This window comes from Antechinus flavipes, chromosome 2 (assembly GCF_016432865.1).
Source record: "Antechinus flavipes isolate AdamAnt ecotype Samford, QLD, Australia chromosome 2, AdamAnt_v2, whole genome shotgun sequence".
Classification (NCBI taxonomy): domain Eukaryota; kingdom Metazoa; phylum Chordata; class Mammalia; order Dasyuromorphia; family Dasyuridae; genus Antechinus; species Antechinus flavipes.
In genome coordinates, this window is record NC_067399.1 from 215277289 (window position 1) to 215290864 (window position 13576).

At 39.3% G+C, this 13576-nt stretch overlaps 1 protein-coding gene across 1 annotated transcript; it reads left to right on the plus strand.

The window, feature by feature from the left end:
• Positions 1-5525: 5525 nt before the first annotated feature.
• On the plus strand, positions 5526-9791 carry LOC127548676 (arylamine N-acetyltransferase 1-like). Its single transcript, XM_051976184.1, is given in 3 exon segments — positions 5526-5654; positions 8231-8419; positions 8422-9791. Coding segments are annotated over 2 exon segments (870 nt in total). The 5' UTR covers positions 5526-5654; positions 8231-8235; the 3' UTR covers positions 9108-9791.
• The last annotated feature ends 3785 nt before the right edge of the window (positions 9792-13576 follow it).

Consider the following 13576-nt stretch of genomic DNA (forward strand, 5'->3'; position numbering starts at 1 on the left):
TTTTCTTTCTATATCAATAAGTTGGGGTCTCTTAAAAAAATAACAGCTTTGTAGGCAATGACTTAATCCTGAATTGCCACCACAAATCTTTCCATTTTTATTATTTTACTACAGCCAATGTCTTGAGATCTGCCCCCCCAAAACATGCAAACATGCTTAACCACAAGGGATTATAGGAATCATAGGATTTAGAATAGGAAGGAATCTTAGAAATCATTTAGTTCAACCTTTTTCTTCTTCTCCCTCCTTTTCCTCTTCTTTTTTCCTCTGCCTCTTCTAATTGATGTATTTTAAAAAGTCCCTAGTATCTTTCTTTCTTTTTTTCTTTTATCTTTCATGAATAGATATGATACCTTATCCTTATTTAAAAAAGAACTGGGAAAGGAAATATCAAATTGCTCCAATGTCTTTGCTCAGAAAACCCCAAATGGGGTTAGACAAAGAGTTAGAGTTAGACACTATTGAACAACAAACTGAACTGCCTGTGAGTGGCTTCTACATGTTCCCTGAACTCTCCTTAACATGGTATCATTCAGAGGGTCTGGTGTAAGCCCTCTACTGCTTAAGTTAATTCATATGTATTGGACTACATTCATGGTCATAGAATCCTGGCTAGCACCTTCCCTAACACCTACAACTCTTCAGGTTCTGAAATGAAACTAGAAAAGAAGACCACATTTGGGAAGGGAGCAATCCAGAAGAAATTTGGGTCATATTATCGTTGGAGAAGAGAGGAAAGGAGTTTGATTTTCTTTGAATTTCCCTGCCATCTCTAAGCCATGTTGCTTGCATTTTGGCTTTCTCCTGTTCCCATCAGAAGAACTCTTGCCTTGGGACCCTGAGCAATGCTGGCACATTTACTCCTAATCTAACTTGCTCTATTCTTTTCTTGGCCATCACCATACTCTTGGGCTGGCATCCTTCTTTCTTCTTTCCCACTTTTCAACTTTAGCTTCCATTTATGTGTTATTTTCTCCTATAAGAAAAGTATCACCTGTGTGGTACCTGAGCTACACAATCTTGATGCATAAGTCACCTTTTAATTCACTCACAAACTGATTCACTTTTTGTTGTTGTTCGTGACCCTATCCATGGTCATGGAGTTTCCTTGGTAAAAATACTAGAATGGCTTTCCATTTCCTTTTCCAATGGAGAGCTATGAAGTCCTGAGACCCCATTGGAGTTCAGCAGGTCTTCCTGATTCCCATCCCAGCACTCTATCCACTGAGCCACTCAGATGCTTCCTAATTCACTCACCAGTTATTTATTCTTCCTGCTTTCCTTTCCTTTTCAGTCAGATATGATCTGAGGATCATTTTTCACATGTCAGATTTTACTGAGAGTGAAATCAAAATAGGCAGTGGAAACATACATGTGGAATTTTGAGACAGGTGAACTGAATTCAGAGCCTGACTAATTTCTTACTTTGTATATAACCTGGGGAAAAAATCACTTGTAAAATGAGGGGGGGGGATTGGCCTAGATAGTCTCTAAGCTTCTTTTCAGCTCTAGATTAAGGATTTCATGATTATCAACAGAATTTGGTTTCTTGATTTTGTGCTCTTCTGTAATCTCTAATTATGTTATACCACAGTCTTCTTGAATTGTTCTACCCCAGTTTCCCTGCATTAGTTTCCCTGAATTATATTTCAATTTTCCTGAGTTAGTATGCAACCCCCTCCCCGCCCCCCGACTTTTTTTCTGTCTATTAGGGTAGAGATAATTAGGGCTGTACTAGCCACTCTAACATTCCAAAATATAAGACTCTGATGTCTTATCTCAGATACCTAATTGACATCTTTACCTCTATTCCTTCAGACTTACTGTCTCTAGTTGGATACTTCCTTAACTCTCAGTTAGAAAGCATTTGTAGTTCTCACCCCCAGTCTGTCAGAACTGATTTTATGATCCATCCCTGAAAATCCTCTTTGCCTTTTGCCTTGTTTTTCTTCTTACTGGAATCCTATATATATATAAAGATAAATATAAATAAATATATAAATATAAATAAATATATATATGTATATGTAAATAAAAATAAAAATAAATCCTATATATATAAAACCTTGGAGCCTCACATACAATCAATTAAGCACTCCAATAAATAAAATATTAAAAATTCTCTGATCTCTATCTTGCCTCAGGGTCTCCAGCATTACATTTTGGAGGCTTCCCATGAGATATTAGAACTGAGAGTGGGATTAGAGGTTAGAGACCCTTGGGTTTCCACTTGGAGCCTTGGGGGCGACTGAAGTCTGGGCTCTTCGTTGGAGAGGCTAGTCCTGGTCTATTCCAGAATTTCCACGAAAGACAACAGTCTTCAATCACAGTAAGGCTCAGGTGGACACCTCCATTTTGGCCGCAGGAGAATAAGTCTGGGTGTCTTAGGATACAATTTGGTCAGTCTGTCTGACTGTCTGTTTGCTAGCAATTGGGCCCCAGAGAGAATAAAACGCCGGCGGGTGTTAATTTCTGGGAAACATCAGCAGGGCACTGTGTGATGTAATCTGTTTTCAGTTCTTTAAAACATATCTGGTCTGAATATTTTTCAGGCAATAAATCTGGCTGGGTGCTCTGGTACCATCTGGTTCTGAGTTCTAGAACAATTGTTCTGGGTCTGGTTCTGGGTGCCACACTATTGGCACAATCCTGGTTCTGTATATTTTTTACATCTGGGCATTCTCTGTGAAGGCAGAGATATGCACCAAACTAGAGTTTGGAAGTCTTAAAAAAAAAAAAAAAAAAAGAAAAAAGAAAAAAAAGGGGGGCCTCCGTTGGGTTTCTGGGAGGGAAGAGTGTTGAGCTGAAGACTTCCTTGATGGGCATTCCTGAAATTCCAGGAGCTTGCCCTTAACTTGTATATGTTAAATGTTTGTGTGATCAGTGTTCTGTGTTCTGTGTGAATTACCTGTCTGTTTTGTTGATTTAAGACACCATTCCCTAAGGGTTTCCTCCTCTCTCCTCCCCCCCATCCTTTCTCCTGAATGTAATTGCAGCGCCACACCATGGGACTTTCCTTAGTCCCCCTCCTCCTCCCTCTGCTTTCTAAAGCTTCAGGAAACCCACACACCCAGAATCCACAATGACCTTTAAAGGTTTTGGGGAGGCCCTTCCTTCTCTGCCACTTACTCCTCAGGTTTAGAACCCTCTATGACAGTAGATCCCCTCTGGCTCCCCGTTTCTGCTTTGGAGACCCTAGAGACCCCCACCCCCCAGTCCGACTGTGCCCCGATGCTGGGTGTTGCTCAATCCCAGGGATGACTCCTTTAAGTTGACCATCTAAACCTTTGATCAGCAGACCCAGACCAGTGTGCAGACCCTCTGCATCCCAATCCAACAACCATCCCACCAGAAGTGGGAGATGTCCTGAAGGTTCACCCTTTGTTCCCGGGCAGGTAGCAGTTTTCAATTCAGCCACTATCTCCTAGTTCAGCCACTATCTCCTAGTTCAGCGCAAAAATCCACCTCCCTCCAAGGGCCCTGTGAGACCTCTGACTGCGTTACTAGTCCCTCCTAGAACATTAACCCTGGCTGATCCTATTTTGCCAACGCCTTCTCTGGCACCACAAGACCTTGCCCTGGTCCAAAGTCCCCCTACCCTTACCCATCCTGACCTGTCAGTTCCAGTGGAGAGCCTCCTAACTCCTTTGGTCCCCACTCCATACTTGATTTACTGCCAATAGTACACTCATATTTAAACTCCATAAATCCCCAGCTGGGCCATGATTGTTGGCTCTGCTTTAACTCTGAACCCCCTTATTGTGTTGGAATTGCCCTGGCTGACTCAGTTCCTGGGATTGCTTCTCAGTGTACCTGTTCCTGGGAGCAGCTGAAAAGTACTCTGGTGAATGAATCTCCAGGGCATAGGAATCTGTCTTGTGACTGTTTCCACGAGTCTTTCTGACTCTCTCCTCCAGTCCTGTAACCCCAGTTTCTTAATTAACATTTTAGCATCCTCCACGGACATTGCAGTTTGGTAGGAAGCCCTGAAGGTTCATGCTTTGCCTGCTCTGATACCCTCCTCAGAAATTCGGATCCTTTCTGTATCCTGGTAGCAGTGTTTCCCAGTCTGTCTGTTCTTCCTGGAAGGGATGGATGGAGCCACTTTCAGTCCCATTTCCCCCGCTGAAGTCTATTAGACAGAGACGTGCTCTGCTGTTCCTTCTCCTTGTACTAGGGCTCAGGCTCGCAAGTACCATCTCAGCACTGCAGCCCTCCTGACGGGCAGTTCTGTGTATGCTGAGTTAAGTGCACAAATGACCACAGACCTGACTCAGATCGAGTCGTCCATCTCTGGAAAGCCAGGCTGATTCTTTAGCTGAGATAGTGTCCAAAATTGTGGGAGCTTAACTTCCTGTTTTTGCAAAGGTGTGCTGTCCTATATGAGGAATGCTGTTTTTAGGTGAATAACTCTGGGGCCATCAGGGAAAATCTGGCTCTGGTTTGTAAGAATCTTGAATCTAGATGACTGGAGCAGGGGCAGGGAAGGAACTGGTACAGTCTCTGTTTAATTCCTCCCCATGGCTAATTACCCTTATTACATCCCTCATGGGACCCTTGCATCTCCTCCTTCTCACCCTTGCTTCTCCTCCTTCTCACCCTTGCCATAGGTCCTTGCATCTTTTCTAATATTGTTTGCCTCATACGTTCCCAGGTGGAGGCGGTCAAAATTATGGTGCTGAGACCTCCCAGGTGTTTGGGGGAAGGTGCTTCAATGATTTGAAGATTCAGAAGAGAGAGTGTGGGATGTTATGCCACAGTCGCCTTGAATTGTTCTTCCCCAGTTTTCCCACATTAGTTTCCCTGAATTATAATATCTCAATTTCCCTGAATTAGAATGCAACCCCCCCCCTTTTTTTCTATCATTAGGGCTAAGATAATTAGGGCTGTACTAGCCACTTAACATTCCAAAAAATAAGACTCTAGATGCCTGGATATATAGAGATATCTCTATTTCATCAGACTTCCCATCTCTAGCTGGACATCTCCTTAACTCCCAGTTAGTAAGAATTTGTAGTTCTCACCCCCAATCTGTCAAAACCGAATTTATGGTCCATCCCTGAAAATTCCCGCTCTTTGCCTTCTGCCTTTGTTTTTCTTCTCACTGGAGTCCTATAAAAAATCTTGGAGTCTTCCATTCAATACTGGATACTTTGAGACGAGAATGTGATCCCATCAATCAATTAAGCTCTCCAATAAATAAAATACTAAAAAAGCTCTCTAATCTTTGTCTTGCTTCAGTTTCTCTGGCATTACAATTGTATATGTACAGTTGGACACATGTACAATCTGTATATGTAAACCTCAGCTCCCCCACCAGATGGTTATTTCTTGGGGGAAGGAGTTGGGATCATATTCTCTGTTTCTAAAAGGACAGACCAGTCAATGAATAGGTGCTGAGCATTATTTAAGTGGATTAATACAAACTACATGTCCCAGAAATCTCAGGGTATGAAAAGGAAACCAGCCCTAGAAATAAATCAGCCCCATAGCCAATGAGAATCAAGAGTCTATGGCCTCCGGCAGGAGATCAGGAAAGAAGAGAGGGGCTTAACATTAACCGGCTTCAGAACTGTTTTGAAAGCCAGTAACTCCCTGAAGATTTGTTCATTGAGACTGGGAAGAAGTCCTGGTCGGCCCTGCACTTACTTGAGGTAAGTGCAGGATCTAACTATTGAGTCCCTATAGGCTGCTTTTTAGTACAAGAAATTAAAGCTGTCCCACCTCTCAGGTCCTGTCCACAGGAACTTCCTCCTTGCTGTTAGGAGTATTCTTCCTAAAATTGTTTACTTTCTCTTTTTTTGAGTATTTCTTTTTTGCCCCAAATGAAGTTTTGGTAGAATTAGGAAGACCAAGAACACCTAGGACATCTGTTGCCACTCTGTTAGATTAACTCTGCTCTTAGAATACTAGAGATTTTGTGTTTCTTAGTTCGCATTTGGGCAGTTTGATCCATATCAGCTTTAGTAATAGGTTTACCAAACTGCCTGCATTAGGCTGCTCTATTTTTAGCACCTACCTTATAACTTCCACCATGTAGATAAGGGATTCTTACTTTTTTTTAAAAAAATGACACATACCTTTAGCAGTTTGGTAAAGTCTATGATTTCCTTTCTCAGAGTAATGTTTTTAAAATACATAAAATTAAATACATGAGGTCACTAAAAAAAAAAAAAAACAACAATTATATTAAAATATGGTTATCAAAATAAAAAAATGTTTATGGACTTTAGCCTAAAAGCCTTTGAGGAGGAAGTACTTTGGTTGGGTTCTCTCCAATCTGTATTATCCCAAGTCCAGACTGTCTTAACTTTTGTGTCATAGACCCTTTTGGCAACCTGGTGAAGTTTAATGGACACCATTTTATAATCATGTTTTGTTGCCTATATTCACAATTGAAGAAACTTCTAAATATCAGTTAGAATTTAGTGAAAATAAATATATAATTTTTCTCCTTATTTAAGATCTCAGATTTTGTGAAATCTCTCAAAAATACTGTATGGAAGAGTGAAGAGTGCTGGATTTAGGGCAGCACCTGATTTGAATACTGGTTTGAAAAGCCCTGCCACAGTGTGACCTGGAGAGAGGAAAGAGGAACCACAAAGTCTGGTTCTAAATCTACTATCTGTAGTGCAATGGATAGAGTGCTAACCCTGAAGTCACATAGATCCATCTTTCTGAGTTCAAATCCAGTTTTAGGATTAGGGATCAGTCTTAGCCTCTAAATATGTGACTCCAGGTAATTCACTTTATGCCATTTGCCTCAATTTCCTCATCTGTACAAATGAACTGGAGAAGGAAATGATAAACCACTCCATTATCTTTGCTAAGAAAACCCCAAATGGGTCACAAAGAATTGAATATGACTGAAAGACAACTGAACAAATCTATGATCATAGTATCTTGCACTCAAATTATAGCTTGTTTATAACAACAACAAAAAAGAGATTGTTACAAACAGCATTGTAATTACTTCAGTACTTAACAAGACTTGAATTTATCACTGTGGGTGTGCCCTCTGGCAAAACAGTTTGAAATCCTTCCATGCTTTAATCACCAGTATTTAGGAGTTGCTATGGCCAAAATAAAATGTGGGCTCATTGTCAGCTTTTTGGGATTGAAATTTACTTTGATTCTTTTGCCATATTTAAATGCTAAATAGTTTTTTTTCTATTTTTTATGATTAAAATTCCTGAAACAGCCATCTACAACTGTTTAAGCCCAAAGTCTCTTTCTTCTTGAAATCTAGCTTTGTTCTCCCCCAGTTCCACTGAAACTGCTTTGCCCGTCAATGATTGCCAACAACCTGCTTACCAATCTTTGTCCTTTGTTCAACCCTCATCCTTCTTGGACCCTGCAGTATGTGACACTGTTAACTATTCCCACATCCTTTGGGATCAACCCTGAAGCATGTGACCCTGTTAACTATTCCCACACGCTATGGGATATTTTTTCCTCCTCTTTTTTTTTTTTTTTTTTTAATAATTGCTTTTTTTCTGTCTTCTTTAGTAATTTCTCTTCCCTTAAAGTAAGTGTTCTTCAAACTTCTTCCTTAACCCTCTTTTCTTCTGTCAGAACTAGGAAGTGTTAAATGTCTGAGGCCAGATTTGAACTCAGGTTCTCCCACTTCAGGGGTGGTGCTCTATCCACACCTAACTGCCCAGAATTCTATTTTTAAAATATCTTTCAGACACTGTGTCAATATTTACTAATACACAGCTTTCCTGTACCAGGCAATGTCTCAAGTCCTGGGAATATAAAGAAAGGAAACAAAACAACAAAAAAAGTCCTGTCCCTGCTCACAGTCTAATGGAAGAGCTATCATTCCTCCATTATGGATACCTTAGATATATTTAGTATAGATTGGAGATAATCACAGAGGGAAAGCATTGCCATTAAGGGAAAGTATAAATGGTCTCATCTCTATTACAACCGTACTAACAAGGATTCCTGTCACCCAATTAGATTATTTGATAGTTGAAATTGCTCCCTCCCTCCCCAGTCAATCCATCTTTAACCATTTTGCCAAACTAATCTTTTTCACACATAAATCTGATCCTCTCACTCCTCTGCCCAGTCTATCATCAATTGCTTATTGTTTATTGAGTAAAGCTCAGATTTCTTAGACTGGCTATTAAAGTCTCTACTAGCTTTTGCTATCCTGTCTTATTTCATACACACTACTTCCCAGTATTCTGCCATCCAGTGAAGCTGCATTGCTTTGTTACAGGAAACATGGACATCAGAGAATACTTTGCAAGGATTGGCTATAATCATTCCAGTGAGAAGGTGGATTTGGAGACTTTAACTGAAGTGATGCAGCATCATGTTCTGTCTGTGCCTTTTGAGAACTTGGACATTCACTGTGGAATACCCATAGAACTGCGTTTAGAGGCTGTGTACGACAAGATTGTGAGGAGGAAGAGGGGGGATGGTGTCTGGAAGTCAATCACCTTCTCTTTTGGGTCTTAACCACAATGGGGTATGAGACTACAATTTTAGGGGGGTATGTTTACAATACCTTAAAGAGGCAGTATAGTAGTGCTATGATTCACCTGCTTCTAAAGATCACAATAGGTGAGAGAAGTTATATAGTGGACGGTGCATTTGGCCGTTCTTACCAAATATGGCAGCCGATGGAATTGGTTTCTGGAAAGGATCAACTTCAGACTCCTTGCATTTTCCATTTGAAAGAAGACAATGGAATCTGGTACTTGGACCAAATAAGAAGGAAACAATTTATTCCAAACTCAGAATTTCATAACTCTGATCTCTTGGAAAAAAGTGAATTCCGTCATATCTACTCTTTTACTCTCCAGCCACAAACAATAGAAGAATTTGAGTCTGTAAATATTTACCTTCAGACTTCTCCTGAGTCTGTGTTTACAAGCAAGTCTTTTTGTTCTCTGCAGACAGTAGAAGGAGTTCACTGTTTAGTTGGCTGGACTCTTACTCACAGAATATTCAATTATAAGGAAAACACAGATTTGGTGGAGTTTAAAATTCTGAAGGATGAAGAGATTGACAAGGTCCTTAAGGACATATTCAATATTTCTCTAGAGAAAAAGCTTGTCCCAAAGCATGGTGACAGATATTTTACCATTTAGTAAGGAAAAATCTATAGAATAGTAATTGGGGTAGAAAACAGACACACCATGACAACCAAGTTTTCAAAACATTTTTATTAATACATTTTGCATATTTTATTTTGAGGTAAAAAATACAAGTTTCTACCTTGATTTGCATACAAAAATTCCCCAAAACATTTAAACAAAACTGCCCATTAGAGTAGAATCAAGATTTCAGAAAGCTCATTATCAAAAACACTGAAAACATATTTAGTGGCTGGAATGTCAGTCTTTAATGATTAATTCTTGAAATTTAGATGGGCAGAATCACATAATTTTCGAGACAGAATGAATCTCATTGATCATCTTCCCTAACTTATATATGAAATGAATCACTATTCTAACAAATCTGACACTAGTCCAATCTCTGCTTGAATACCTACAAGGATTAGGTAACTACTCTTGAAATATCTCATTCCACTTTTGGATAAATTGAATTGTGAGGAAGTTGTGTTCCCCCGATATCAAGCTTAAATTTTCTTCTTTCCCAAACTCAATCCATTACTCTTGGGATCTGCCTTCTGGGACCAAATAGAACAAGTTTACATGCCAGGCTTTCAAATACTTGAAGGCAGCTTTCATGTCCCCAAAACTCCCTTCTCCAAGAAAACATGCCCATTTCCTTCAGCTGACTCTTAGGAATAAACTTGCCATTTTCTGTGACCTCTTTAGTTTATCATTGTCCGTCATAAATCATGATGCCCAGAGTTGAACAGTTATTCCAGATAAAGTTTGATGAAAGTACAATGTATCCCTTTTCTTCTTGGATGCTCTTCCCTTCTTAATGCAGTGCAACATACATTAGATTTTTTGACTGCCACACATATCACATTGCTGTCCCATATTGACCTTGCAATTCATGGAGATCCCCAGGTCTTTCTTCTCACCCCAGAACTATTCTATTCTTACTTCTTCCATCTTATGTTTGTGAAGTTACATAAGTTATGTATTAGTTACACCGTAAAACTAATTATATAATTTAGTTTTTTTTTTTTTTAATAATTATAACTTTTTATTGACAGAGCCCATGCCTGGGTAATTTTTTACAACATTATCCCTTGCACTCACTTCTGTTCCAACTTTTCCCCTCCCTCTCTCCACCCCTCCCCAAGATGGCAAGCAGTCTTATACATGTTAAATATGTCACAGTATATCCTAGATACAATATATGTGTGCAGAACCGAACAGTTCTCTTGTTGCACAGGGAGAATTGGATTCAGAAGGTATAAATAACCTGGGAAGAAAAACAAAAATGCAAGCAGTTTATATTCATTTCCCAGTATTCTTTCTTTGGGTGTAGCTGCTTCTGTCCATCATTGATCAACTGGAACTGAGTTAGGTCTCTTTGTCAAAGAGATCCACTTCCATCAGAATACATCCTCAAACAGTATTGTTGTTGAGGTATATAATGATCTCTTGATTCTGCTCATTAGCATCAGTTCATGTAAGTCTCTCCAAACCTCTCTGTATTCATCCTGCTGGTCATTTCTTACAGAACAATAATATTCCATAACATATAATTTAGTTTTATACTATAGTATATGTTTGGTCTATGCTAATTATAAATGTAGTTTATAGTAAACTGAAGTCAGTGCTGCTTTAGTGAACTATAATTAAGAGTTGTAGTGGACCTGTGAGGCAATATGGTTTAGTGGGCAGAAGCTCCAGATTCAAGGCCTGCTTCTGATACACATAAACTAGGCCATCAAGATGATGGACAGAAGTGTGGAAGCTCCTTGAGCTCTCTGGTTTCCCTCAGAAACTGATAAATCAAGCCTTCAAACAGATTCTGGACTGACCGAATTTACAAAGAAGTGAAGTGAAGCCATTTTCTGGTTTAAGATAACTCAGGAAAGGTTTATTTCACTTGGGTAAATGGGGGACATAGGGCTGCCCAGTGCAGACAGTGGAAAAGGAAGTAAAAAGCTCTGTGTCTGGACCTGCTCAAGGGAGGACTTTGGTACCAACCTGAGCCCTGATCTTGGGTGAGGAGGGAAGAGGCAGAACTCTGGAGGATGATCAAGTTTATTTAAAGAAACCCTCAACCTTATATACCCTATACTTACATAATACACTTACATAACTATAGGATACTGTGCATGGTGACCACATAAACAACTTGCTATTGTGTGCATGTCAGCAAAATTCTGCTTTAGTTACAGCACAACTTCTCAGGAAGGCCAGTGGCCCTTAAGGGGGATGGGAGCCAAACCAGACACGTCAGCAGGGTTCCTTACTGGACTAAAGGGTCTTATATCTCTCCCAGAGTACCCCATTATCTGTGACCCTTGACAGCTGAGGAAAATAATTCCTTAAAAATTAGAATTGGGCAAGTAGAAATGACTCCATGAGACATCAAGACTCATTCAAACACACTGATGCTGGTGGAACTGTGAGCTTATCCAGTTATTCTGGAAAGCAATTTGGAACTATGCCCAGAGGACTATATAACTGTTTATACTCTTTGATTCAGTGATACCACTCTATCTGGGTCTATATCCCAGACATCCAAAAAAAAGGGGAAAAGACTTTTTTATACAAAAATATTTATAGCAGCTCTTTTTATAGCAGCTAAGAATCAGCAATCAAAGGAATATTCATCAATGGGGGAATGACTAATTAATTTAATAATTTAATTAATATAGATTGAAAACGGACTAAAGCATGCTACTTTTCACTCTTTCACTTTTTTCTTCTAGTCTTCTTATACAAAATGACTAACATGGAAATGTTTCACATAATTGCACATGGTATAACCTATAACTGATTGCTTACCATTTCAGGGAGAGTGATGGAATGTGAGAAAGGGAAGGAGAATTTGGAACTCAAATTTAAATAAAAATATTTTTTAAAAATTTTAAAAGAATGAGCAGGAATAAGAAAAAAAGATTAAAAAAAAGAAAAAGAATCAGTTAAAATTAAAAGAATAAAAGAAGAAAATGTTAAAAAAAAAAAAAAAAACAGATCTAGGGATTCTGAAGGAGTAAATTGTAGAGGCTACAGTCTGAACAGTCAGACTCTTCCCATATCAGGCCATCAAAGTGATAAGAGTTCAGCCACCAAATAATGGGGTGTCAGGAAAGGTATCTGTTGGATATTCAAGTAGAGATGTCCATTAGGCAGTTGGGAAAAGGGAGAAGTAGCAAGACTTGCTCTTGATATTTGACCAAGAGTATTCCACTAGTAACCCTGAAAAAAACACATCTTTTCTCTTACATGCAGAGCCTTGACTTTAATGTAAGATGAAGAAAACTGGCCTAGTTCACACATGGAGTTATAGAAAAGTCAGGGTAAAAACCTAGGCATTCCAAGTCCAATGAACTGTTTGCTCCATTTTATGACAACCCTTGTATTGTCCTCTGTTGGATATTAACTCACCTCATCTCACCTGCCATCTCAACATTAAAAAACAAAACAAAACAAAACAAAAAAAACCAAACAAACCTGGGCTCCAGAATTGTTCCTTCCTTTCAGATTAAACAGCTCAAGTAGGTCACTGTAGATTTGACTGTAGCAACAGATAACTGAGAGGTGAATAATCCATCGATTTAAGGGAGTGGTTATTTATCTAACTTTTTAATCCAAGGATTCTACAATTAGTGAAAGGTGTGTTGGGGATATGTTCTGCACCCTGAGGCTCTTTTTCCCTAGCAACCAGCCATCTGATAGCTAATCCCATGAAGAATTTCAGGAAGAACAAGTTGTTTAATCAGCCTACAATCTCTCTCATCACTTTTGTCAGTTGGGAAGCAGCAGGTGATACTATAGTGTTGGACAAGGAGTCAGAAGATGAGTTTGAAACCTGCCTCAGACACTTTTTAGTTTTCTAAATTGTAACATTGAGAAAATGTTAGCATTTATATCATAGGATTGTTGTGAGAATCCAATGAGAGTATTTGGAAAGCACTTTGCAAACCTTGAAGTATCATAAGTTTGCTAACAAGATCCTCGTCATCTCTCATACTAGTCCTCTTCTCTCCATCCACACAGCCCCTTTGTCACATCTTACTCAGACTTCTCTGGCCACTGCTCTTTATCTTCCACAGTTGCCAAAGTGATTTTCTTAAAGTCCAGGTCTGACCATGTCACTCCTTTACTTAGTAACTGTGGTGGCTCCTGGGATAACATGTAAACTTATCTGTTTGGCATTTAAGACCCTTTAGAATGGACTTCAACCTGTCCCATTCTTTGTATGTTTATTACATACCACCCCCTTTCATGTACTCTACAGTCTAGTCAAACCAGCCTTCCAATTTAGGCATTTTCAGTGACTGTCTCCAAGCCTGCAATTCTCTTCCTCCTCATCTCCATTTCCTTGTCTTCCTTGTTTCTTTCATGTCCAAGCTTTTTTTGGTCTTCCTTAATGCTAGTGTCTTCTCTCTCTAGATTATCTTCAATTTATTCTGTATTTACCTTGTTTTACAAAGTTGTTCACATGTTATTTTTCT